This window comes from Engystomops pustulosus, chromosome 6 (assembly GCF_040894005.1).
Source record: "Engystomops pustulosus chromosome 6, aEngPut4.maternal, whole genome shotgun sequence".
Lineage (NCBI taxonomy): Eukaryota > Metazoa > Chordata > Amphibia > Anura > Leptodactylidae > Engystomops > Engystomops pustulosus.
In genome coordinates this window covers 138625683-138652376 of record NC_092416.1, presented here as the reverse complement: position 1 = coordinate 138652376, position 26694 = coordinate 138625683, and the positions used below count along the sequence as shown (strand labels likewise).

General features: G+C 39.8%; 2 protein-coding genes across 11 annotated transcripts in view; one reads left to right on the top strand and one right to left on the bottom strand.

Moving 5' to 3' along the window:
• Window positions 1-23171, bottom strand: part of RUNDC3A (RUN domain containing 3A) — a 41747-nt gene extending 18576 nt beyond the window's left edge. For 2 of the 5 annotated variants that reach the window (XM_072111335.1, XM_072111340.1), the window contains exons 1-3: window positions 23097-23171; window positions 12057-12173; window positions 8236-8426 (exon numbers count right to left, since the gene is read on the bottom strand). The gene's annotated coding sequence lies outside the window, so the exon portion shown is untranslated. Of the gene's footprint in view, window positions 1-8235; window positions 8430-12056; window positions 12174-20817; window positions 20859-23096 lie in introns of those variants that run through there. The other 3 variants (XM_072111339.1, XM_072111338.1, XM_072111336.1) reach the window with 3 other exon arrangements.
• The window catches only part of SLC4A1 (solute carrier family 4 member 1 (Diego blood group)), a 40525-nt gene continuing 22879 nt past the window's right edge, over window positions 9049-26694 (top strand). The window contains exons 1-5 of one of the 6 annotated variants that reach the window (XM_072111329.1): window positions 9049-9180; window positions 14010-14098; window positions 15072-15153; window positions 16701-16752; window positions 17074-17171. In XM_072111329.1, the coding sequence (XP_071967430.1) occupies window positions 14081-14098; window positions 15072-15153; window positions 16701-16752; window positions 17074-17171 (250 nt within the window). In that variant the 5' untranslated portion in view covers window positions 9049-9180; window positions 14010-14080. Of the gene's footprint in view, window positions 9181-14009; window positions 14099-15071; window positions 15154-16700; window positions 16753-17073; window positions 17172-20535; window positions 20564-25159; window positions 25182-26694 lie in introns of those variants that run through there. The other 5 variants (XM_072111330.1, XM_072111332.1, XM_072111333.1 and 2 more) reach the window with 5 other exon arrangements.

Below are 26694 nucleotides of genomic sequence, written 5' to 3'. Positions count from 1 at the left end.
TATATGGAGTAATAGGAGGAGATATAGGGAGAGGTTATATAGAGTAATAGGAGGAGATATTCATGAAAATTTAGATACCTATATCTATAACTTGTAACATGCAACAGTAACTATGTAAGTCCTATTTCACATATTGGAGAAGTTTGCAGCCAGGGGCTAACATACGGAACTCCCTTGCTCCATCTGGCTTACATTGATAACATTGCAGGCCAAGCATTTAGGTATCCAGTGAAGTAACTAGTGCAGGATTGAAACCTACTAGTTACAGATGAGGACTACTAGAGGCTGCTGTTATAACGGATATGTATATAAGCTAATAATTTCGTTTAGTTAACAGATTGTCCAGAGGACAAATAGGCTATTTGCTTTTTACAAGCCGTGACACCTGTCTTTGCCCATGGATACATGTGTTATATCTCTAGAATTCCTTGAAATAAATTTAAAATTAGTACAAAGGAAAAGTGGATCCGTCACCAATCAATCCTTATCAGAAGGACCCTGGAAAACTGGACATACTGTAGTAAAACTTCTGCTCTCACTTACTTGGGCTGTGAGTGATATTGCAGAATTCACTCAAAAGAATCCAAGAGTGACACCGGTTCCTTTCTTCTTTAGACTCATGCACACCCTTTTAAGAGGAAGCTTTAACTAGTATACCCTTTACATCAGTCCAATCCTTGCATTCATGTTACATACAATAAATACAGACTTATATTTCACATTTCTCTGGTTCATAAAACCCATTTTAAATATGTAATACGTTACCTGATCCCATCTCTGGGATCCACACTAAATTCTGTTTGAAAGATATTTGACTATCATATTTTTCACATGAAGAGCTTTCCTCAGATTTCCCAGAGAATTAAATAGAGAGAATTATACATCAGCATTCATCTGTATGGTAGCCAAGGGACACCCTTTTTAAGATAGGTTTATCTCTTTAAATCAGTACAGTGTGATACTTCATGTATCCATACTGGATGGCCCCATGTTTGCGCTGGGAATAGTACTTATTCTCGAGGGTCTTGGAGGGAATATGCTGAGCGATTTCTTTGTGGGGCGATGACAGGGAGGAGCAGCATATACTGAAGCAGCAGAAAAAGCTTAGTCACCTAACAGCACTGGATCCCTCAGTGATTATATCAGCACATGACAGATGCAGACAGCGTATTTTATACCAGCACATAGAAAGAAGGTAATCAGCTATGGGTATAGAGTCTTATATTATGTCAGTGTAGACACATACAAAAATTGTAGTAAACAGTTTGCAAAAAAAAAAAAACACATTGTGGTGGCAGCATCAGGCTATGGGGGTGTTTTTCAGCTGCACGGACCGGACGACTGGTTGCAAGGAAAGATGATTGCGACCAAGTACAGAGATAACCTGGATGAAAACCTCTTCCAGAGTGCTCTTGATCTAAGACTGGTCTTCAAACAAGACAATGAGCCACATAAACAAAGCACACTAAAATAACAAAGCAGTAGCTTCAGAACAACTCCGTGATCATTCCTGACCGGCCCAGCCAGAGCCCAGACCTAAACCCAGTTGAGCACCTCTGGAGAGACTTGAAAATGGCGTCCACCAATGTTCACCATCCAACCTGAGGGAACAGGGATTTGCAAGAAGAGGTAGAGGATCCCCAAATCCAGGTGTGGAAAACTTGCATCATTTCCAAGAAGACTCCTGGCTGTACTGGCTCCAAAACTGCTTCTACTCTATACTGAGCAAAGGGGCTGAATACTTATGACCATGTGATATTTCAGTTTTTCTTGTTTAATAAATTAAACAGTTTTTTGTCAAGATGGGGGTGAAGAGTGTACATTAATGAGCAATAAAGAACTTTCTTGAAATGTTCCGCTCTTTGTTTCATTAGAGCCGATTGGTAAGATCAAGGGGTCTGAATACTTTCTGTACCCACTGTATGGTAACATTGTAGCATTGATCGCAAGCCCATACACAAATAGCAAAAAATAAAATCTGTAGCAAAAACACCTCTCCTCTGCAGTTTATTTATCTGCAGCAAATAAATGTCACATCATTTAATGCTGCAGATGCTAAGGCAGAACATCATTATAAACATCAGAAATAAAAAATCTTTTGCTATTTTTTGATGCTTGTGAAATAGTTTGAGGATTACCCCAGTGGTAAATCCTGAAACCATTCTATAACATGTACAGATACCCTAAAAGTCAGCTTATACAGAATAGGTTGGATTTCTATATGTAACAGTAACAATAGCCATATTGGATTCCATCCTATTTTGCCAGAACAACATATACGGGCAGTCCCTGGGTTACGTGCAAGATAGGTTCTGTAGATTTGTTCTTAAGTTGAATTTGTATGCAAGTTTGAACTGTATAGTTTATAATTGTAACCCCAGCTAGAATTTTTTTGGTCTCTGTGACAATTGGATTTTTACAAATGTTGGGTTGTCATAAGAACCAGAATTAACAATAAAGCATATTTGTAGACACCTTTTATAACTCATACATCTGAATATTAAAGCCAAGGGCTGAAGTATAGTGAATTACCAAAATCCAGAGGTCCGTTTGTAACTAGGGGTCGCCTGTAAGTCGGGTGTTCTTAAGTAGGGGCCCGCCTGTACATATATTTTCCTGGGTTGGTAATTTTTTAATAAAATTCTATAATACTAAAATGACGGTAACATAGTTAGGGTCGTAAGAGGTACAGAGATAGTGTTGGTGCAATAAGGTGACCATATAGGAAGAACACCATAAATAATACATATGTGGAGGCCCCTCATAGAGTTTATGCACTGCAGCCGAGGGGCTTCAAGTAACACAATTTGAATTGAGCTAAAACAATGTGGTTAGAAATCTTTCCATGGTCTTGTGATGGACACACAAGTACATGAGCTGTTATTATCACACGGCTCTAATAACTCTCTGTAATAATAACGGCTTATGCACCTGAGTGACCATCACATGACCATGGACAGCATTCTATCCACGGGAAGTAAACTGTAAAAAGCCAAGGAATTGATACAGAAAGTATTTTGGAAAATTGTATAACTTTTCCTCATACAAATAATATCAATTATTTGCTGAAAGTGTACAACCCCTTTAATAATAGGGCATATGATACACCAGTGCTGGTCCCTATAGCAGCAGAGTCCCAATTTCAACTCTCCCCTTTGGGAAGCAAAGTATAAATAAAATACATAGGTTTGTGATGGTGAAAGCTGCTATTGAACCAGACTGTTTAAAGACCACCATATTAAATGGGTATTCCCACAAAGACAAGATTCTTAAATATACTGAGGATAACAAAATAACACATTCTCCAATTCACTGTTATCAACAAAAATACAGCATTGTACAGATAATTCCAATCTGTCTCTATCAGTCCTGGTGTATACAATTTTGGTTCCCCCTGGATCCGGTAAATTTTCTGACTTCAGGTTGGGCAGAGCAGATTCTTCTTATGGATATCTTCTCCAGCCTGCTCGCTGCAGTGTGTCACTACATCGCCCCTTCCCCATGCATTCCAGGACGACCTCACACACAGACTCTCAGACACTTCCTGCTGCCAAGCAGCATTGTATGGAGACTAAATAATATACAAGCTGCAAACAAGTAAGATCTTTATTGCTGGGCAGGAGTTGTAGCAGTGCTGATTGTGTTTATGCGTAGTCAAGATGTAGCAGTGCTGAGAGGTTGTCAATATGTGTTAAATCCATCTCATGGATCTCATCATCTCTCATCTGTCTCATCTTACTTTTCCTATATGTCAGATACTAGTGAATGTTAAGAAGCTAAATAAAAGTGTAGATACACCTGGACCCTGATAATCTAAGCATATGGTCAGCACACAGCATCTCACAACACTAGAGGGATCATAAAGTGTCTGCTTAGAGAGTACCCACCCACTCTTTGGATTCATCTCCATACTGGAGTTATAGGAGCTACAACTGCAATAAAATTAAAATTGTAAAGTAAGGGGGTTAAAAATTATTGTTATTGTGTAAACATCCCTAATGGATTGAAATTTGAAATCTTTTTTTTAATGGGGAAACCCCTTTAATTCCAGCTAAATCTGCCCCCAGAAAATGTGATGGCTCTGCTTCCCTTCCGTGTGCCCATATAGCACTTGACGTCCACATGTGAGTAATTTCTGAAATAATGTATAACAAATGGAGTGGCATATTTTTACTGGCTGCTTGAGAATTTGTAAGTTTGGGGCTAATTGAGAATGAAAAAGATTCCTTCCCCACCATAAGCGTTCCCCACCATAGGCTTGAGTCCATATTTGCTACTTGCGACTTATCCTTTGTTTAAGTTACAACAATCAGATTGTTTTTGTTCTGATGTATGTAAAAAGCAAAAAAAAACTGTTCAATAAAATTTTATTTGATGAAAAAAAAAAACCACATAAAAGTTAGGAGTGGAGTTCTACTTTTACCTTGTTATTGGATCCAGCACAATAAAGATGACCATATTACTTTCCCATCAGCTGCCTGGTCCGCAGCCAAGCCTGAAATTCAGCTGAGTTATTGTTTTTCTTCTATATAGTATACAGCTGCACCTTAGCCACCATTGTGACAATACAGTAATCAGGTGTGACCAATATTACAGGAAAGCATCATTCATCATACATGCAGCAGGTACACTTATTAACAAGACAGCTATTGGGTTGCTGGATAATACAGTGGGCAAAGGGGCAACCACTATATCCCAATTTTCCCATACCCAGGCTAAATGATGCATTTACCCATGAAGTTCCAGAAAACTATATTAAAGTTTGGAAACCTCTCATACAATTTTTCCAATATAGTAGTGTGAATGTAAAACATACTGGTATTTCACAGAACATGATTGTTTCCCTTTAACATGGTAATGCCATATACTGTACATAGTCATAAACTTGCTGGCAAACAACAGGCCCTGGATGGGAAAGAGGGTTATCTGACTGTGTGTAAAATATGGTGCTTAAGGAATGTATCAAGGGGTTATTAGTGATGATTTTCACCCCACAGGAATTTCATAAAATGTATTATCTTTGGGCCAAATGGAAACATTTTTTTTTTCGTAAAAATTTTTTTACCAAAGCCTCACATTTTCCTTTTTCACAGGCAGTTCAAGGAGAAAATGCAGTTACACAATTTCTCCTGAATATGCCTATTGTACTTGATTTTGCACATAGTAAGGCTTGGTAGGAAAGCTTAAGTTTTGGGGGGCAGATTTTGTCAGATTAGGTTTCTGAATCCCTGAAATTCCCTTGGTATTGAAAAACTTTTTCCTAGTTTGACTGGTGAACAGTGAAAATTGCAATCAGTAGTAAGTGTACACTCAGCAAGGAAAGGAAGGGCAGGTTCACATTGGCGTTGGTGCTCAGCTTCCGTTGCACATCTGTTGCATTTTGTCTCTGTTTATTTCTTAAATTGTCTTCGTGATGCATTCATTTTGTCTCTGTATCCGCAAAAAAATCTGAAGGTTTAACATTGCTTTGAAGCCAACACACAGCTTCATCAGTGAAAGCATATTTCATTAGTTTTTTTTTTTTTGCAGACCCATATACTTTTTCTGACATTCGTGATCCACATCCATTAAAAAATAGTAAAGTTTTGTCAGGTCATTATGGAAATTATCACCAGGTGCCAGATTAACACCAATAACTTGCAGGTATCAAAGTGTAATTTTGATTAGTTTTCTTTTACAATTATCTCAATTGCATTTTATGCTGTACTGTACAGTACAATTTATGAAATAAGCTTACAATACTGCTATTATCCACATGTTAGGATATATTTACATAGGACTACACAGTGACCTTGACATTTAGGAAATTGTGTTTTCTTTTTTGATCTCCAGTGTAGTCTTTTATCCTTCATTTTTAACACGGCTCAAGACTGAAAGAGTTTGCTGCACTTTTGAGGCCTAATAAAAAGACTTTTGGCCGACAACTGTGGAAGCTGTGAAATCAAAAAAAATAAAACAAATCCTCACCAATTAACACTAATTTGGAAGCTGCACACCGCCTGCACATGGTAAGTATTGAGTATGAGTTTTGCATGTGAAAAAACTGCTGTATAGTATTAGTGTATTGAATGGGATTTGGATAATTAGAATATACTCTATGTAAAAAAGGTGTCACTTTTTTGCTGTGGATTTTGGTCCCTGCTGCAGCATAAATTGTGGCACAAACACACTCCATAAACCAACCGATTTAGGATGGTTTCCATTGCTTGTGGACTGCCTGCGAAATAACAACCTGGTAAATTCTGCAGCGATTCAACATAAATGAATGCATAGCTTGTACAAGTTGAATATTAAGGGGAATCTACTATCAGTTTTTTTATACCATTTTTATTGGGCAAGTTATGAATTGTACAGAAAAGAAAAGATTACTTTACAGATATTACAGTCCAATGGTCTCAGTTCACATTTTTCCATTTAGAATACCATGTCTTGGTGAAGGCTCTCACCAAGCACCATTTCGGGTATGCATATCTACACAGTATGTAACATCTTAGCCTAGCACAGAGGACATAGAGTGGGTAATTCCGGTTCTCTGAAAGGTGTTGTGTGTGTTCCTATTTTCGGGATATAGTGGTCATAGGTGACTTTTCTAAAAAAAAAAAAAAAAGGATGTTGGTTTGTATATGTGGGGTGCTCATATTCAGACTACTCTCAGACTTTTCCTGTGATACCATGTAGTATCTACCATCAGCTTAACTGATGGTAGATGTGTACATCTTCTGTGTGCGTTTGGTTATGCAAGTCCTGGAACAGTTCCAAGTAAGAGCAGGAACGTGTGGGAGCCAGAGCTTGGAGAGTGCAGGACACAAGCTTTCTCCAAGCTCTATGGGTGGGAGCAGGCGGTACTATTACAGTGTGGGGCGTGCATAAATTAAAAGACGGCGATGGTATTGTCAGCCTGAGCGTCTCCAGATAATCTGCATATTTTTAAAGTTCTTTTTCTGTCAAATTGTGCAAAATCCTGCTCCAAGAACAGTTTCCGGACTTGCATAACAGAACGTACCCATAAGTTCTACACATCTGCCTTTAATGAATGTGTAAAAGACAGGAGGCTTCACTTTACAAATCAAGAAAGCAGAGCAGAACTTTTAATAGATGTAGGTTGGTAAATTACCTAATATCCTGCCATCTCAGTGCTTCATATGTTTTTGGTAAGTAATATGCAACCATTATTTATGGGTCAGAACTATTAGGCCAATACCCAATTTAGATTATAACATTTGTTTTTGCTGTTTTCATCCTGTATATTAAATTATTGTACTACATTTTTATTTCAGACCATCACTTTTCCAGAATAATACATTGTAATACTGATCTACCGTAGTGTGTCCCTTTCAACCTATGTATAACTATGGTGGCACCAATGCCTTCTTTTCATGACATTAACCCATCTCCTTAGCTGGCACAATGTTGGCGCACTGTCACGGGTGCCCCCACGACCCACATCTCGGGTCACTGGCACACCCGGGCCTCTCTGCGGTCCCCAGCTCCTCTCCCTGCTGCCTTACCTATCCATGATCCTGCTCTGGATCCAGCAGTCCAGCACGCGTCCGCGCCTCCTAGGGTGCTGGAAGATTTAAAGGGCAAGGGCACCACTGATTGGTGCTGGCCATTCCCAGGAAATTGGATAAAAGCCAACCTCTCTTAGCATTCCCCGCCGGATCTTTGTGCCTCACAGCCCTAGAGAAAGCCTGTCTATGCCCTTTGCTTGTATTTTAAATTTCCTAATAACAGTGGACGCTTTCTGTTAACCTATGTCTGAGCGAGGTAATGCCTCCTAATACTCCCTGTATACAGTTTAAGCACTGAATACCTGGCAATGCTGTACAGACTGTACAAAGCAACAGCGGGAAGCAGTTTGGTGGCATGAGGGGGATATACTAAATATTAGGCTTCATGTTGTGGTTGAAGGGTGTGTATATGAATAGCCATTGGCTACCTGATTACCATTCTCTATGTAGAAACTATACATTTACAATATTATTCTTTACAAAAAGATGTTAAAGATCGAAAAGGAAAGAACCAAGAAATGCACCATGGCAGAAACGCTTGAAGCTGATAAGATGTGGAGACACTGTTGGGTAGTAGAAATGTGAACTGTTTCTTCTTTGAGAACAAGAGAATAATAAAAATCTATTGAGAAAAATTGTGTTTTTTCTTTTATTCTTTCTCCATACCCGACTAGCCCCTCAACCTACTTGCCTCAATTGTATGGTTATCAAAGCTCAAAATTACCTCCTTTTTTTCAAAGAGCTCCGAGTTCTCCATCTTTCTTGTTGCCAGTAGCTCCCTAGTCTTCATACCTGTTGTTGTCAACAGCCCACAAGTCTCCATTCCTCATGCAGGTATCGCCCCTGGTCTGTAGTCATTGTACTTCATGTGCATATTATTCTTGATGGCATTTCCCTCCAGTGGAATGGATTATTCTGCTAACATGCAGGAAATTAGATTGGATTAATGCTAAATTAAAAGAAATGTGCACAGGGGATCACAGACAATGCCTTGATCTATAATTCATGGGCTGCTTTAGTTGAAAGAGATCCTAAATGATGAGGGTTCAGCTTGGTTTCATTGCTAGGCCTATGAAGATGGAGTGTAAGTGTGTGGAAAAAGACGGGAGAAATACTTTGCTGGATGGGGCAAATTCAAAGGGGCAGTAGCTATAGATAGAAAATGTCCAATTGTACAGCTATAAGTCAGCTAAGAAGTCAGTTAGGAAGAAGGAATTAAAGATACTTAGTTTGATTGTAAAGGATAAATAAGAACATAAAATTAAAATCTACTTTGGACATGGCTTGTTACTACAGGAAAGCATAGCAGGATGCTGCAGGACTTGCATTTATGACCCATGAAGTATGGGATCATAATTGGTGAGTGACTCTATAACTATCCCATTAGGTTTTCACTGCCCCTCAAAACAACATTCTTTTCCAAAAAAAAAAAAAACTATGTTAATAGTAACTCAACTTTAAGTATAAACCATTGGAGATGGAGCGCAGAAGAGGAGGGGCAGAGAGGTGGAGGTTTGAGGGAGCTGTGTGTATGGGAAGATAAGGCTCAATTTTGGCAGAGGGAGGAGGCTTCAATGACTTTGGTGACTCAGGGTTTTGGAACAAACAGTTGGTCCCGGGAGTGCAAGACCCGAAGTAGGAAAAGACCCTGCAAGGACTGGTGATCCAGGTAGGTTCCAAATGGGGAAATGACTTGGCTATCAATAAGTAGAGGGTAGAGATGATCATCGATCATCTAGGAAAACCATATTAAAATTAAGATAATTAGGTATATTGGAATGTAAGATGAGGTCTATGAGATTACCCATGCATCATGAATTCAAAGAACTCTTAAAACCTAACTTATCTTGTCTAACATCTCAACAATATTTCAAGAAACTGATTAACGGATTTTGTTCTATGTAAAATCTGTCCATTTTTACTAAAAAATGTCCAGAATTTCTTCAGAAAATAGAAGCTATTGAAGCCTAAGGTCATGGAGAACTCACTTGGACTGGTGTTATACAATTGTTTAAATTTTGCTATCTTGTTACAATATTACAGTGGATACAAGATGTGTTAGATTTTAAGACATTGGTTGTTAATGATGGAGAAAATACCTAAAATGCCTGATTGTTGCTTTAATTAACTGCATACATTTTCATTGGTTATAAATAATCATTTAGTACCATGCAGTGGCGTAATTTGAATCTGCAGGGCCACAGTGCAAAGTCTGTGCCAGGCCCCCTGACTAGGTATGTTTTATAGTACTAGTCTTCTAATATGGGAAAGTGACACCTTATGGGCCCCTAAGCCTCCTGGGCCCGGTTGCGATCGCACCCTCTGCACCCCCTCAAGTTACGCCCCTGGTACCATGCACTATTGCACTATGGTGTCCAAGTGGCTACACATTCTACAAGAGTGTCTTGTCCCTTTCATTAATGCTGGTGCTCCATCTACTGGACCTCAATTAAGTTCTTAATGGGTTCCCTTTGTCTTGGTTCAATGACATATCATGTTCCATACACTGTAATGAGATCAGTTCATTCAAATATATATCTACATAAAAATATAGAAAATCTGCAGTGTAAATTAAAGTCTCATATATGTATATGTATATATATCTATATCTTATATACACAGATACGTGTTCCAGTAATTAACTTTGCCGCTCTTATTTAAACAATGCACCCATCATACACTGGTCTTCTCCCTCCACCCAAATTTTCTCCACCCAGAGCTGCTGACCTTGCTAACTGCACAAATTCTGCAGAGCAGCTTTGTCAGAGATACTGGGGATGTGCAAAGTCTGTCCAGGGGTGATAGCGGCTAATATCTGGCTAGGTTTAGATATAGATGGATGTAAGGTGGCGAGGAGCTTTTATTCTAGATTACTACTTGACATTGCGCTAACAAAAGTATTTTCTGTGGAATCAATCTCAAAAATCTGGAGTTCTACACAGATCTTTTAGAGCACTATGTGCCCATTCTTGTAATAGTCATACACAAGTTATACAGGATTTAAAAAGTTTCATGGAAGTTGCACACAACACAAGAAACATTTCATTCTGTATACAGGCAGTCCCTGGGTTACGTACAAGATAGGTTCTGTAGATTTGTTCTCAAGTTGAATTTGTATGTAAGTCGAAATTATATATTCTATAATTGTAGCCTCAGCCAAATTTTTTTTTATCTTTGTGAGAACTGGATTTTAAAAATGTTGGGTTGTCATAAGAACCAGGATTAACTATAAAGCTTCATTGCAGACACCTTTAATAACTATTATAGCTTTTTATTGTAGACTAAGGACAAAGGTCAGTAAATTATACAAACGGACCCTTGGAAGTTGGAACTAGGGGTTGTCTGTAAGTTGGGTGTTCTTAAGTAGGGGACCACCTGTATATCAAGTAGCATAAGGCTCTAGATCCCTAGAGACAAAGTCCTAATGCTACAATTTCTGACAACTTTTGTCCAATGTCTGCCTTGTATGTACTGTTGATGGATGACAGAATAAGTAAGCAATTTCTAAACTGTCTATTACCTGTTGGAAAGGTATTTTTTTTCATCAGAAACAGTGCCCCTTTTTCTATTGCTAAGACTGGCCCGGCAGCCTTTATTACTGTATAGCTGTAATACCAGGCAAAAGGGAGCCATTTGTAGAAAAATAAGAAGCTCTTTTCTATCATCCCATAACACATTTGAAGCTAAACAAGAACTGTTTCCAACCATCACATTTTAGAATTTTTTCTTAAATGTCACTAATTTGTATTGTTGTAATATACAGGCAGTCCCCGGGTTAAGTACAAGACAGGTTCTTTAGGTTTGTTCTTAAGATGAATTTGTATGTAATTCGAAACTGGCATATTTTATAATTGTAACTCCAGACAAACATTTTTTTTGTACCTTTTCAAAATTTTGTGCTGTCATAGGAACAAGGATTATCAATGAAGCTTTATTTCAGACACCTTACAGCTGATCATTGCAGCCTGGGACTAAAGTAAAGCATCCAGAGAGCTTCACCAGGGGTCACAGAGGGCAGGGAAGTCCGTCTGTAACATTTGGGCCGCCCGTATTAACTGGATCTTTATTAAAAACTGTGAAAGGTTTTATGTCCCATCCTAGATTTTGCCTAGTTCAGATCGAAGTCCATTTAAAAGATTCAACAACTGTAAGCCTCACATTCTCCTGGACACTGTCATCAGAGGGTTATAGTTGATTCAAGCGTTAATATGAATACTTTAGATAGACGACCATATAACAGTTGTCTAAAACAAGCCTTACTTTGCCCTATGAGAAGCTTTAGGAGTACCACCAAACCTGTAAGTTTAGATCATAGTCAATATTATCAAATTTTTAATGGCAAATTTATAATCAAGCAAAAATGGAGGCCATTATAGGTCAAAGCTCTAAAAATAAACAGCAGCGAAGTCATAATGATGTAATACAGGAATAAAAGCCTTCATGGTCTGAAAGGGTCTATGATGATGTTGATGGCTAAAGCCCATGCACTGTTATCACAGCAAGTTATTTTAGATATAGGATGGTTACCAAAGGAAGATTACTCACGTGACATGAGGGCTAGGCGTGGTGGGGATTCCTCTTGCCTCCTTATCTTTGGTGTCACGTAGTAGGGAGTTCCCAGTAACTATGATGTCTTATCAGCTGTAACAGAGGAGGCTCTTTCTAAGAGACAGCAAGTGGAAAATAAGTGTCAAACATTTATGAAAAAGTATCTCCTTGTGGTGGTCCACAAGAACATGTTATTGAAGTTAGAAATACCATTTTAGAGTATGGACCAGCAGATCCAATGTAGACAGGGCATGAAACACTTTTGAAGTTCTAATGTTTCCACATCATTCCACATCCCAGAAGAAAGAAATGCATCGTAGTAACACTGTCTTAGATAAAAGATTGATAGGTCTAAATACTCATGACAGGTTCTCTTTAAGAAACTTTTCTTGTTCTTATTTTGAAAGGCCACTACCACCAGTTTTTTACCCCAAAACACTAGCTGCCCCCTCAGGTATGGTATGAAATGTCCTTTCTAGCATTACTTATTTTATGTGAAATTTTACCCATTTACGTATAAACAAAAAGAAGGACTTTGTTGGGAACCTGAGATTCACAACTTTTTCTTTAACTGACTGTATCATTGATTTTATTGAATACAAAATCACAAGCCTGTGATTTGGAAGATGAGTTTCTTATCTTTATTATGATATTAAAGAATCCAGCCTCTTATTGTGACTCATCTCAGGCTCGCTTCAGATTATTTGCCTATAACTATAGTGAGATTTCATATAAAAGTAGGAATGCTAAACAGGAGATTTTATACTCTACCCGAGGGGTCTAGTAGTTTAATGGGGTATTTTCTGGTGATACTGCCCCTTCAGGTTCAGCCTGTATTTAATTCCAAAAATGCATATAGATTAATATCTTATGTGACGTGGCCCTGCATATTAATCTGATGTATTATAGGAGCTCAGCCAAACTACTATAACAGATTCTGCAGGATTAGAAAAACAATGCTCCTTTCTATGTTAAAAAAAGCACCACAATTGTCAATAAGTCGAGTCGGAAAAAATGCAACTTAGGGCTTATTCACACAGTGCAATGAAAATGCATCTGTTTTGTTTTGGATTTTTGCCTACATCGGTATTTTTTCAGATCTGCAAAAAGAACATTAGAAGCAAAAATACCTGGTCCCCCTGCATCATCAGTGGAAAAATAAACTGCACACAAATTTCACCAGTTTTTTTTTGCCCACCCATAGACTTGTTTTGCTTTCAGTGATCCACAGATGAGAAATATATAGACAAAAGAAAATGGACACGTGAATAAAAGAAATGTACTGAATGATTCAAGTAGGGCATCAGTGAAAAACATGGAAGGGTGAATAAGACATTAGGGTGATTAAATAAATAGGAAATCAAGCAAGATAAACAAGGGACATTACTCATACACCCAGGCAACGTAACTGTGGTAATCTTATATTTGTTATCCATGGCCTCCTTCCTTCTAAAAATCTACTTTTCAACTTATGCTTATGATCCACAAGGGCTTCTGGGGGTGTTACCAAAGCCCCTCAGTGCTGCAGATTCACAGACTGTTACACTGCCTCACCCTGATGTAATCTTACTGCAGCAGAGGAAGGTTCAGGACACAGTGGGAGGGGGAAGTTCTTCTTGCATACTGTGCAAGTGAAGTTTTTTAAGAAACATTCAAGTCAAAGCTAATTCATTGAATAATACATGGTGCAGGACCAGAAGGGAGACGCATGACTCATTTTGATTCTATTCCTAGATCTTGCTAGAACCTGGAGTCATGCTCCTCCCTTCAGACCCTGCACAAGGTAGAATTTAATGAATCAGCTGCGACTGGAGTGTTCCTTTAAGATTGATAGCGGAACAGTCCAAAGAGAAGACCTGATATATGGTACATGGTTCTAGATAATGCTGAAGGAAAGGGGAAAGAGTTAACTGACACCTAGCTCCCTAATACCATTGTCATCCTGCACAGGTCTCCGTCCTTGTGTTATGTTCACCATTCACTGGACATTGGAGCAGGCAGGGAAGTAACTAGTGGACAACATGACAGCAAAAGGAGAGGTAAGTAAAGCCTTTACTGTTCATGTTGCCAAAAAAATGAAAGGTAAATCCCCAAATAGCTGCACCCAAGCCCTGGCACCCAATAGACCTGCTGTCACATAGCCTTATGTATTAGACAGACAAGCTTATTTTAGGCCTCGGTGGATCTCTACAGTCAAGTGTTATTCCTGGCTTTGTTGTTTGCTCAGTAATATACAGTAACTGATGAGCAAAACCTTTAGTTATATTTTACCTCTCTTAATCTACATGAGATGCAGCCAAGGTTGTATCCTTTGCAATTAAAAAATACCAACCCCAACAAATGGCAATCCTCAAAAATCGTACGTAGGCGAGTTTGAATCTCGTAGTTGTGCGCACAGAAAAGGGTAGAGTTGAGCTAATTGGTGAAGCAGGGAGCCATCAGCACTTTCCCCCATTTTGTTGTTGACATTACATTGTGCCTGCCAGCTTCAGAGCCTCATACAGCAGCAGAAAGCAAGATGGAAGACGTGGTGGTCTTATAAGTAGTGGGGGAAACAGAAATGATGGGCATAATAGGTGGTGATGGGGAATAAAGAAAGAGAGGGCATAATAAGTGGCGGTGGGATACAGAAAGGGAAGACATTATGAGTGGTTTGGGGATACAAAAAGGGAGTGCATTATTAGTGGGGTTAGCCTCACTACTAAAAAGGGGCAAAATAAGTTGGTGACAACAATCAAAGTGGCATTTTAGTTATAAAAGAATGTTATTATGAGTGTGGGTCTATAGAAAAGGGGACTTTAGTGGAGGCATTATAAGTAAGTGTGGAGCAAGTTTGTGGACAATATTTGGGGTATTATAAATGGGGTCCACAGTGGTGCATCATACATTATAAGGGTGACCACAGTACACAATACAAATGGGTCACTGGAAGGATGCAGCATGCTGGATGGGGATTATTCAGATATGGAATTATTGTTGGCTTAACAAGTTTTATTTTGCGGTTTCTTAAAGTTCAACTATGATAAAGACTTGGAAGAAGCTCTGGATACTACAGGCTTTGATGATCCAGATGAAACCATAGGCAGTGGTGACCGTAAGTAACAAGGACACATTACATACCAACAATTCTACATGTAGGTTGTCTGTAAAAGAATTTAAAAAGAACCTGTAAGCAACCAGGTCACTTATAAACACAATATTTAGCCTCATAGGTGAAGTGCCCTCGGTTTTTCTAGAGAAAAACTATGGCCTTATTGTAGAGAAATCTCCATTTTTATTTATATATAAATGAACATTTCAGTTCAACAGGGTCATCAGTTACACATCAGGTGCACCCTTGGTTACCAAGTTTTCCCACGTGGTACACAGGAATACCACAATGAAATGCTGCAGATTTTTTCAAGAAACACATGTCTTTGGTTCACAGCATTTCACATTCAGCATTTTCAGTAACTTTCAGCCAATACATCTTCAGTGTGCAGCTACGAGGAGCTATGCGCACACGTCCTCGTAGCCGGGTTCTGCACATGCGTCGAGTGCAGGCCATTGGCTGCGCGGTCTCGGCTCCGAAGTCGGACCTACTATGGCATTGAGTAGTTGCGCCATGTATCATCAGCTCTGGCTACTCCACACCCCAGTAGCCTCTTTAGTAAATTTGCATATAGGGGCCATTAAAAATTCTAAAAGAGTTGGGGGACTAAAGGATGAGCTCTAAAAAGGCTATCCTATTATAGATTAGATGGTACATCCATGGTGGTACCATGTCAACCATCACAATGAAAATCTTGAGTCTGCTCTGCTGCTGCACAAAAACACAAGAAAGACATACGTGTACAGATGTACATGCCTAAAAGTACTGCTCAGCCTTGTCACCATCTAAATAGGTTCAACATTTACATATATTTTATGTATGCAGTAGGTTCTTTGTCCCCCCCCCTGCAGGTAACCAGATTTGTACCATCATATAGCCCATATGGGCTGGTGGGATTCCATGGTTGAGAACTGGCTTACAATGACTCAGTGATTTCGGTGGCAGGTGCCATGCTCATGTGTATGAGCAGGAGATATGAATGTTTGGGTCGAGACCAGGTTCCATGGTCACTCTGGTTTTGTCTATGAGCAGGAGATGAGAATGTTTGGGTCGAGACCAGGTGCCATGGTCACTCTGGTTATGTGCATGAATAGGGGATGGGAATGTTTGGGTCAAGTCCAGGTGCCATGGTCACCCTGGTTATGAGCAGCGTGTATGAGCTTGGAATGTTTAGGTCGAGACCTACTCAGGTGTTGGCATATACTCATAATCTAGTAATCCAAAACACAAAGATTAAATCCATCAAGGTCAGTTTGTTGACAGTTTCTGGGCAACAAAATATTCTCCATAAGCCTTTGTAAGGTAGAACAATACATTTTAACATCAAACATTGTAAGGAAGGAGACCTATGAATAGTTTTTTTTTTTTTTTTACGAGTGACTATATAGCCAATGTTGATGGAGCTACAGTAGACTCAAAAAAGGCAGCTCTTCCACCTTGATTCTAAGTAATGGGGGTTGCTTGGGACCTAGTGATTAGATATGGTAGAAGGCACACTGGTTTTAGAAGCAGGACATACAGTAATATAGCCTAGTCTTTGCTTTGTGTAGGACAAAACCAACAGGATGAGAAGAGGAAGTCAAAATTTTTCAAATTCCTTCGGTGAGTCTGGATGACATTTCTAATCAAAATCTATGGTCACTAATTGGTAAAATGATCTACCATTGTTATAGAGGACATATATACTAGGATCCATGTTGGTCTACCCTAGTAGAACCTAGTAATTATAATGAATAAATACTACGGTAAATTACATTTTTATATCCAGTTTTTGTTGTTCATCCAAATATGGGGAGAATTTCTAGAAGTTGTAACAAGTATAAGTGCCATAGAATAAACAAAATAGATTGGGGGGTAACCGGGTGCCGAAAACCGACAAAATATTACATTCTCCTGCTCTCCTTCTGCGAGTCTGTTTTTCAGACAGTCGACAGATTGGAGGATCCGTGGATCATATAACCTGGAAAGCAGGAGGCAGATGGAAGACAAAGGGCAGGGAGGAAGATACCATGGGATAAAAAGTAGGTGGCTTCCAACGTTTGCACTTGGGTCCATAGTTTAGATTGGGTCTCTTCTTAGTCTAGCACATGTCCCTATGTACTTCAAGTATTTCACACATGGCCTTGGTTTCTATGACCCTGTGTATTAGCCTAGTGCCCTAGCAAATTTTGGAGCTGGTCCTATTCCTGTCTGTGTTTGTGGCTCGGGTAGCACTCACAGGCTGCATTCACCGGACCACGTTCGCACGCAGGTAGCCTCATAGCTTCCCAGTAACTAGCGTGCCTCAGTCTTTTTACATTGTATCAGAAAATCTTACGGGTCCATACTTCTCAATTAGACAGTTTCCTGACAAGTGCATGTAAGGTCACTGGCAATTTAAAAAAAAAACAAAGAAAACTTTAGTTGGGATTTCACCTTTTGCATTACATCCTTTGCCTTACACGGATCTGGTGTTGTGGAGATATTATAGAGACAGGAGGGTAATATAGTCACATCATAAATCATAAAAACCTAAAAGCTTCTGACTCTTTGTGAATCCCAAAAACATGCTGATATTACATGCCCTAAGGGAAGAGTTGTTTACATCATACATGGTTAAGCTTTGGGAAGGTGACAAAGAGTTTATACAAAAACCTGTCAAAGAACACCATGCATGTTTAGTACTCAGGACTGTACCCTTAGCCAAACCTCATCAGAAATAAACCCTTGATCGATAAAGCGATACAAATCAAGCCGTGCATCTGTTTCCCAAAGAAACGCATGCGAAAGGCAACATGCAAAACACTTGGTGATTTTTCACTGGAAACGCAGATGTGATCAGGCCGAGCCACCAAGAGTTTATATGTGAACGCACCCCAAAGCCGGAGGCACACATGGTGTTTTGAACCAGTTTTTAGGCCGTTTTTAAGCAGTCTGTTAAAAACTGCATGAGATCAGAAACGCATGCATTTTTTGAAAACCCATTTGTTTTTGACCCGTTTTAATTAAAATAATTGCTAAAACTGGTAAAAAACGGCTGCGGTTTTAAAAAATGGATGCATTTTTTAACGCATGCGTTTTTAAATGGACTGCTTAAAAACGGCCCAAAAATGGGTTCAAAATGCCACGTGTGCCGCCAGCCTTAACCAGCAGCACTGCCTTTGTTTTTATTTAACACAGTGTTTTTAAACAGCTGAAGAGCAGATTTGCCTAATTACATTGATGTCAATATTGCGTTTACAAAATGCATGTGTTAATGCTTTGTAAACCACGTGTTAACATGATGTTAAAACATGTGTTGTTAACACATGCATTAACATTGCATTTACGCTTGAGAGTTGTAAACACAATATTGACAACAATGTAATGAGGTAAATCTCCTCTTCAGTGGTTTGAAAACACATGCGTTGAATGCAAACAAAACACAACGGCCTGAATATGCAGAAACATGCATAGAATCATCAGATAGTGCTAGCGTCCAAGTACCAACTTGTGTATAAATCCTTTATGAAAGCCAAAACCAGGCTTTGAGGGTGCGGTCACACATTTACAAGCACATCGCAAGCCCAATGGGGGCATGCCTCGGCCCGACCGCAATGATCGGTAAGCAATCGGATGTATTTCACTGGAAACACTAATGAGATCAGGAAAGGGGGCGGCCACCTGCGCTAGCGCTATGGTTGGAAACACAGCAATAGCAGTACGTTTGACCGTACCCTCAGTAACCTTTTTAATAACCTTTTAGTTAAATCCTAAAAACAGCCCTGGAAGTGATGCTTGACATAGCTTGCCATGAAAGACTCCAGTAGTGAGCTGCAGTGTTTAAGAGGCTTTTTAATGTATTAGCACCAAAATTGCAACATTTTCATATTTCAAACATCTAGAAACTAATGACAAATCAGGCGCAACACGGAAAAAAATGAATATTTTGCAAATATAAAGGAAAAATAAAGAAAAAAAAAAACTAAAAAAGTTTGATAATGCCCCCGACTGTGTTCGAAGATGCAATTGAAATGCAACAGGGAGTCGCTTGGCCCCAATCCATCATGCATTTCTATTGAAGTGCACACAATCGGGAACAAGCACGGGGGGACATATAGTCCCTGTGTTTAGTTTTTAGGGATTTTTGTAAGGTTTTTGGCTTGCCTGATTTATCTAAGTGATTGATAAATGGCAAGTGAGTCTGTTGAATTTTTGAGACTTTTGTCTGAAAAGTTGCAAAAAAAGTTTTAAGGGTGCAGTTACATGTAAGGGCGTCTTCCCACATGGCATTTTTCTTACGTTTTTAAACGCATCCAAAACAAAAGTGGGAGGGAGTTTGGCCAAAACGCATATGTTTGAAATGAAACGCATACGTTTCAGGCAGACCCTCCCTCCCACTTTTGTTTTGGATGCATTTAAAAATGCAAGAAAAATACCATGTGGGAAGGCACCATAACGGTAGGGGGTATGCGGGTATGCCTTGGCCCCAATGCTTATGGGTTTCTATGGAAACGCATGCGATTGGTAGCCAGAACCCGGTGTCTTGCATAACGGCACGTCTGACATCACCCTAAAAGTCGCAATTTTTGTGCAAAAATGCGTTTTTTGTTGCAATTTTGAACACATCGAAAATTCATGCTTTTTAAAAATGTTTACTTCTGTTTGCGTTTTGGAATTGTGTTTTCTGTATGCAGCTTTGTCTCTTGGAATTTATAGAAACGCAGTAATCTTGTTTTCCCTGCTGTTTGTGCAGGTAATAACGTGTTTCAAAATGCAGACCAAACCGCTATGAAACCGCGCCATAAAAAAAACGAAAGGTAGAAAACACAGAGTTAAGACACTTTATCCAAAAACCCATTTAAAAACCAATGTGGAAATATGATGGGTTTTACAAGGATGCAAAAAAAAAAAAAAAAAGCCACGTGTCACTGGCCATACGCTAAAAAGTCACAAATTTTGCCACAATTACGCTAAAAAGATGGTACAGGGCCATAAAGACCTACATATATAAAAACCACTGCTCTCATGTAAACCAATGCAGCCATGTAAGATTATTATTAACCTCATCCTAATGCCCAGGATATAATATTGTACACTACTAATAACTATTACATAACATATCTATTCCTTAAACGTATCATCAGGAGAAACAGATAAGGAATGCCCTAATCAACCTGGTTATCAGATGCATGTGTAGCATATGTATACACCATATCCAGCGTGTTTTCCCACTTATATACTGTATATGTATACACAAAGCCTGTTTATACAGAGCACATCCACTACAGTCCAATGGTTTTACAAGCTGTCTTCAGGTAACAGGACAAGTATGGATGCCCGGCACAGGGCACAGGTGAATCAATCACTTACTCAACCTTCTCCTAATCCTCATATCAGGGGCTCCATAGGGTAATGCATACAAAATGCCTCATTGACAGAATGCAGGCATCAGGTATGTTATATACAATTGTGTTTTGTGCATGTATTATGGCCAATACAGGCAATATACTCAGCGCTTTATAATAATGTATTATTTTTTTGGCTAATTTCCCTTTAAGAGCTTATTGCAGCCTTCACTTTACTGCTCCTCTATGGGGAGCTGTAACAATCTTGTTTGAAAAGCCGTACAGATAATAATGTGGGAAAATGTTGAATTGGAGGATGCATTATTCTCCCACAAACATTACGCAGGACATATAAATTCACCCATAACATATAGAGGATCATGTGTGCTAAGTTCCACGGAGTCACAAGTATTCTTTGCAGTCTGAGGGTGCGTTCACGTGTTCAGTTTTTTAGACCAAAAATCAGGTGTGGTTCATAAGGGTTGAGAACATATCATTAAGGATGTGTTCACACGTTTGCTTTTTCAGATGCAGTTTTTGAACTCCAAACCAGGAGTGGAGTAAAAAGAGAGGAGGAACAGCTTCCCTCAATGATATGTTCTCATCCATTGTGATCCACACCTTTTTGGCTTTAAAAACTGCATCTGAAAAAAGAAAACGTGAGGGCACCCTGAGGGCGCTTTCACACAATGCGTTGGGTCGTGGTTTTGACACATTTCAAAGACTTCAGCCATGATCACATGCTGAGGTACATTGGGGGACATTTACTTATAGTGTCGGTGTCTGCATTGGCTTTGTTACCGACCTGCTCTCGGTAAGAAGACACACATTTAATATTGTAGAGCTGTGCAGAGACATTTCTGGCGCCGAGACTATTTTCTGTCCCTGGGACAAAATCTGTCCCGAGCACCAGAAATGTGTCCAACAGTCCCTGCTAGACCAGTTTTCTTTTGGTCTACTTTCCGTCAGTTTACACCGCCCAAAAAGTGCTGCGACACATAGTAATTGTGTCTGAGTTTCCACTCCGCCAAAGCCACGCCCCTTTTCGGAGAAGAGTCGGAGCAGACGGAAAAAGGCATTTTTTCTGTCCCCGACAGCTAATACATAGGTCGGAGAGCAGAACATGTGGTGAGAGCGCCACAAAACTGGCGGAAATGCCATAGTAAATGTCCCCCATTGTGTTTCCACTGCATCGGCTAAAACGCAGTGTAACCTCAGCATGTAATTAAGGCTGGAGCCTTTGGAATGCATAAAAACACATCAAAAAATGTGACGCAATGCATTGTGTGAATGTGCCCTGAGTGGTGCTACTCCTCTTGTCTTCCTTTCCACTTCTGACTTGGACATCGAAAACTGCATCTGAAACTGGATTCTGTTCCAGAGTGATGCCACACATGGCATTTTTAGTCCATTTTTCCCAATTATCTTAATAGATAAACAGGTTGAAAGCAGCCAACGGCCTAAGGCCGGCGCCACACATAGCGCTTTGTCTGCGCTTGCAAACGCAGAGAAAGTCGTGCCAACCGGGGCGGGACTCTGCCCGATCGCATCGGCGTTTCTATGGAAAGGCCTGCGATCGGGAACGAGCTGCCGGTGTTTCTCGTTAAACTAAAGCGTTAGGGCGCGTTCACACGTTGCGTTTTGGTTGCGTTTTCATTGCGTTTGAAACGCATATACAACAGCTGATGTGAGGTAATTTGCCTAATTACATTACCGTTTACGTTTGTAAACGCAATGTTAACGCATGCGTTAACAAAACGCATGCGTTAACGCAATGTTAACGCATGCGTTAACATCGCGTTTACGATGCGTTTTGTAAACGGAAACGTTTACAGTGCTGTAATTAGGCAAATCACCCCTCCTCAGCTGTTGTATATGCGTTTCAAACGCAATGAAAACGCAGGTCAAAACGCAACATGTGAACGCGCCCTTAGGGTGAAGACACACATGGCGTTTTTGGGCCGTTTTTGGGCCGTTTTTACTAAGTGCGTTTTCAGATCGTTAAAAACGCATGCGTTTTTGTCCGTTTTTCATTGCGCAATTTCGGAAAAACTGACAAAAACGCATGCGTTTTCAAAAAACGGATGCGTTTTTTTAACGCATGCGTTTTTAACGATCTGAAAACACACTTAGTAAAAACGGCCCAAAAACGGCCCAAAAACGCCATGTGTGTCTTCACCCTTAAACTAAAGCAAAACACCGGCGGCTCGTTCCCGGTGGCCGCGACTTTGTTTGCGTTTGCAAGCGCAGACAAAGCGCTACGCCAGCCTTAGTGGTCTTAGTTGTCCAGTTGCACCCAAACGCATCAGTTTTTGACAGGTTTACCAATTATATTAATTCAAACTGGTCAAAAACACATGCGTTTTTTAACAGGCTGCTTAAAACCGGGCCAAAAACGCGTTCGAAACGCCACGTGTGCCATCACTCTTAGGCCGGCGCCACACAGGGCGCTTTGTCTGCGCTTGCAAACGCAGACAAAGTCGCGCCCACCGGGGCGGGCCTCGGCCCGATTGCATCGGCGTTTCTATGGAAACGCCTGCGATCGGGAACGAGCCGCCGGTGTTTCGCGTTAAATTTGTCTGCAAGCGCAGACAAAACGCCCTGTGTGGCGCCGGCCTTAGACATTGGTTTAAAACCCACCTAAAAATGGTTGTCAGATCATCCAGATCAGTGTCTCTTCTGGTTCTGTGCTTGGAAAAGGGTGGAGTGTAGGCTAGTACTCTCTGATGTCATCAATTAATGCAGATTACAAAAATTAGGCTGGATTCTGACGTAGCGTTTTTGTCGCATTTTTAAATGTATCCAAAACGCAAGTTGCTTGACAATGTACTACACTCCCATACCACGTATACTTGTCCTGCCACTACTTCCATTAGTGAAGGTCCCAGCAGTTGGTCCCTTAATCATAAGCTTGTTATTTCCTATCCGCAGGATAAGGGTGATGTCACACATGGCGTTTTTGGGCCGTTTTTTTGAAAAAGCATGCCTTTTTGTCCGGGTTTCTGAATTTGCGCAATTAAAAACGGGCAAAAACGCATGCGTTTTTAAAAAACTGATGCATTTTTTACAATCTGAAAACGTACTAACTAAAAACGGCCTAAAATCGCCATGTGTGACATCACCCTAAGGCCCTTTTTTACACTTGCGAATGTGATGCGATGAACTCCCATCACAATCGCAGCACGTGCTGCCGGGACCTCCCGGCCCGAACGCTGCAAACCGGGACTGTACTCAGCCCCAGTTTGCAGCGTTCAGGCCAGGAGATCCCAGCAGAACGTTCTGCGAGTGTAATGCGTGTTCATCGCATCACATTCGCAAGTATAGAACGGGCCTAAGGGTGCTGTCACAGTGTGCGCCTTTGGACCACTTTTAAGCAGACTGAAAACACATGGGTTTTCAGTCCGTTTAAAAACGTATGCATTGATAACCACATGTGTTTTTTAATGTTTACCATGTATTTGGCTGGTATGAACCTGTTTATCTTCATTTCTAGAAATGTAGGCAGCTGTGAAATGGATTAAAACTAGGCAAAATGCATGCTTGTTTTCAGTCCGTTTAAAAACGAACCAAGAACGCACTGTGTGACCGCGCCCTAAGTAACGAACATGGAACATCCATGTGGATGGTTTTCCACAGCAGAAAGTCCCTTCTTCTGTCTCCAATGACACAAATAGTGTTGACCAAACCCCGCTGAACAGTTTGGCTATATAACACTATGGTACTTCAATTCAAATGACTTGGTACCTAGACTAAATAAAATAAGCCAATACCGGATACTTCTTAATACTTGTGTTCAGTAGAGTTGTCACAAACGTTTTTAGCACTGACTAAAGACAACCGTGAAGTGGAAAAAGGGGCTGTTGAGCACACAACCCATTGTGTAGCCATCACCTCAGTATTGTCTTTATAGTACCTTTTCATACTGAATTCCTTTCTGTCTTTTTCATAAAACGCAAATAAAGGGTTGTGCGGATTTTATTAGTAAAATCCATTACATGTTTTACCACAGGCCAGCTACATTACTGCTAAAATGTGGGATATTATGGTAACACTACATGTGGTTCTTATTACATGTAAGACCTTGCATGAGAGGTCAGCACAGGACATTGCATGTAATATATTGCTGTGTTGGACCAGGGCTCAAAAACAAAGTCAGGTTGCCTCAAGGTTGTTACAACTTCTTCCCTATAGAGAATAATGTTCCCAGTGTTCTATTGTGAGTGTCATTTAATAATGGACTATTTTAAATTCTCATTGACGTGCTGTGTATATAGTAGTATATGAGAAACAGTGCCACTCATTTTCCTGGCTGCATCTGGTATTGCAGCTCAAGTACTAATCTTCTATGCCATAATAGAGAAATTTTCTGTTTAGTCCTAAAACCACTAATGCTACATATAAGAAATACATATCTATCTATCTTATAGTCAGAAGGTTCCAGATTTAGCTTTTTATCAGTTGAGGAGGGCATTTTATGGAGGGGTGAAACAGTGAAACGCATCCACTTTAGCTTAAGTGTTTACAGTCAGCAGAGGTGAATTACTGAGTAATTTAGTGTAAACACAGACTGGGTAAGTGACAGCATACCGTAACTTGGTTATTGGGACAACTTAAAGATGTTTGCCGATTGGTCAGAATTTGGCAGAAGAAGGGGTGTCATCAAATAAAAGACACAAAGTGTCACCCTGTTTTCTTCGTCCTATCTCAATTGAGGATGCTGGACAGGTGAGATGGGGAGGCTCATATGACAACTATCTATCTATGTATCAGTTTAGATGGATGCCTATTAACTATCTGTGAATCCATGTATCTAGATGACTATTAGCATATCTATCTGCATGAAGAAAAATTTAGAGCACCACCAAAATTTATATTGTAAATTTATTCCGTGTTCTGTGGTTTTCATGGATCCACAATAGGGACCAAATATGGCACAAAAAATAAATGTACAATTAATTCAATATATTGTGCTGCACTGCCTTTTTTCCTTTATATGTTATATGCAAACTTGCTGGATTCAGACTTTTTGCATCCACTTGCTTATTTTCTTTAGATTTTTTTGGGGGAAAATTATCTATTATACTCTATAATCCATCTTTCTCCTCTTGCATCAGTTATAGATTTTATTCCTACTTGTTTGATTTTTGACTCCTATATCTTTGTGGATAATCCTTCTCCATCATTCTTTATATATTTCCACCCATCATTTTCATGCAAGCCCTCTAGGGTGATCATAGAACAAAGACAAATGGAGATCATCCAATTTCAAAGTCTTCCCCCAGATTACTAAATGTATTGGGTAGCCCCAACCTGTTTATGAAGCTTGAGCAACCTGAGTGAAGTTGGCCCCCCCACCTTGTTCAAATCAAACAAAATTGGTGTCAAACGTTTGTGCTACGTTTGTGCTGGTTTGTGCAGCAGAAATTTTCGTTTGTGCCGCTATCGTTTTTAAGATTTTAATGAAAGTTTCCAGAGGTCATCAGAGGTCAACCAGCCCCCCCACATTGCCCAAATCAAACAAAACTGGTGCCGAACAATTCTGCTACGTTTGTGCTGGTTTGTGCTGCGCAAATTTTTGTTTGTGCTGCTTTTGTTTTGAATATATGAACAAAAAATGAAAGTTCAAAAGTTCAAGCAGCCCCCCCACATTAACGGAATCAAACAAAACTGGTGTCAAACGTTAGTGCTACGTTTGTGCTGGTTTGTGCAGCAAAAATTTTTGTTTGTGCCGTTATAATTTTTAAGGTATGTTCAGGTGTTTGAGGTGTTTTGGATGAACTGGTAAAAAACAAACCTAGTGACACTTCCCTGGTTTGATCACCAGGGGGAGCTAGCAAACACATTGTACTTTGGAAGAAATGAACTCTGATGACCTCTGCAAAAAAGTATGAATATATTAAAAATGATAGCGGCACAAACGAAAATTTTTGCTGCACAAACCAGCACAAACGTAGCACTAACGTTTGACACCAGTTTTGTTTGATTCCGTTAATGTGGGGGGGCTGCTTGAACTTTTGAACTTTCATTTTTTGTTCATAAATTCAAAACAAAAGCAGCACAAACAAAAATTTGCGCAGCACAAACCAGCACAAACGTAGCAGAATTATTTGGAACCAGTTTTGTTTGATTTGGGCAATGTGGGGGGGCTGGTTGACCTCTGATGACCTCTGGAAACTTTCATTAAAATCTTAAAAACGATAGCGGCACAAACGAAAATTTCTGCTGCACAAACCAGCAC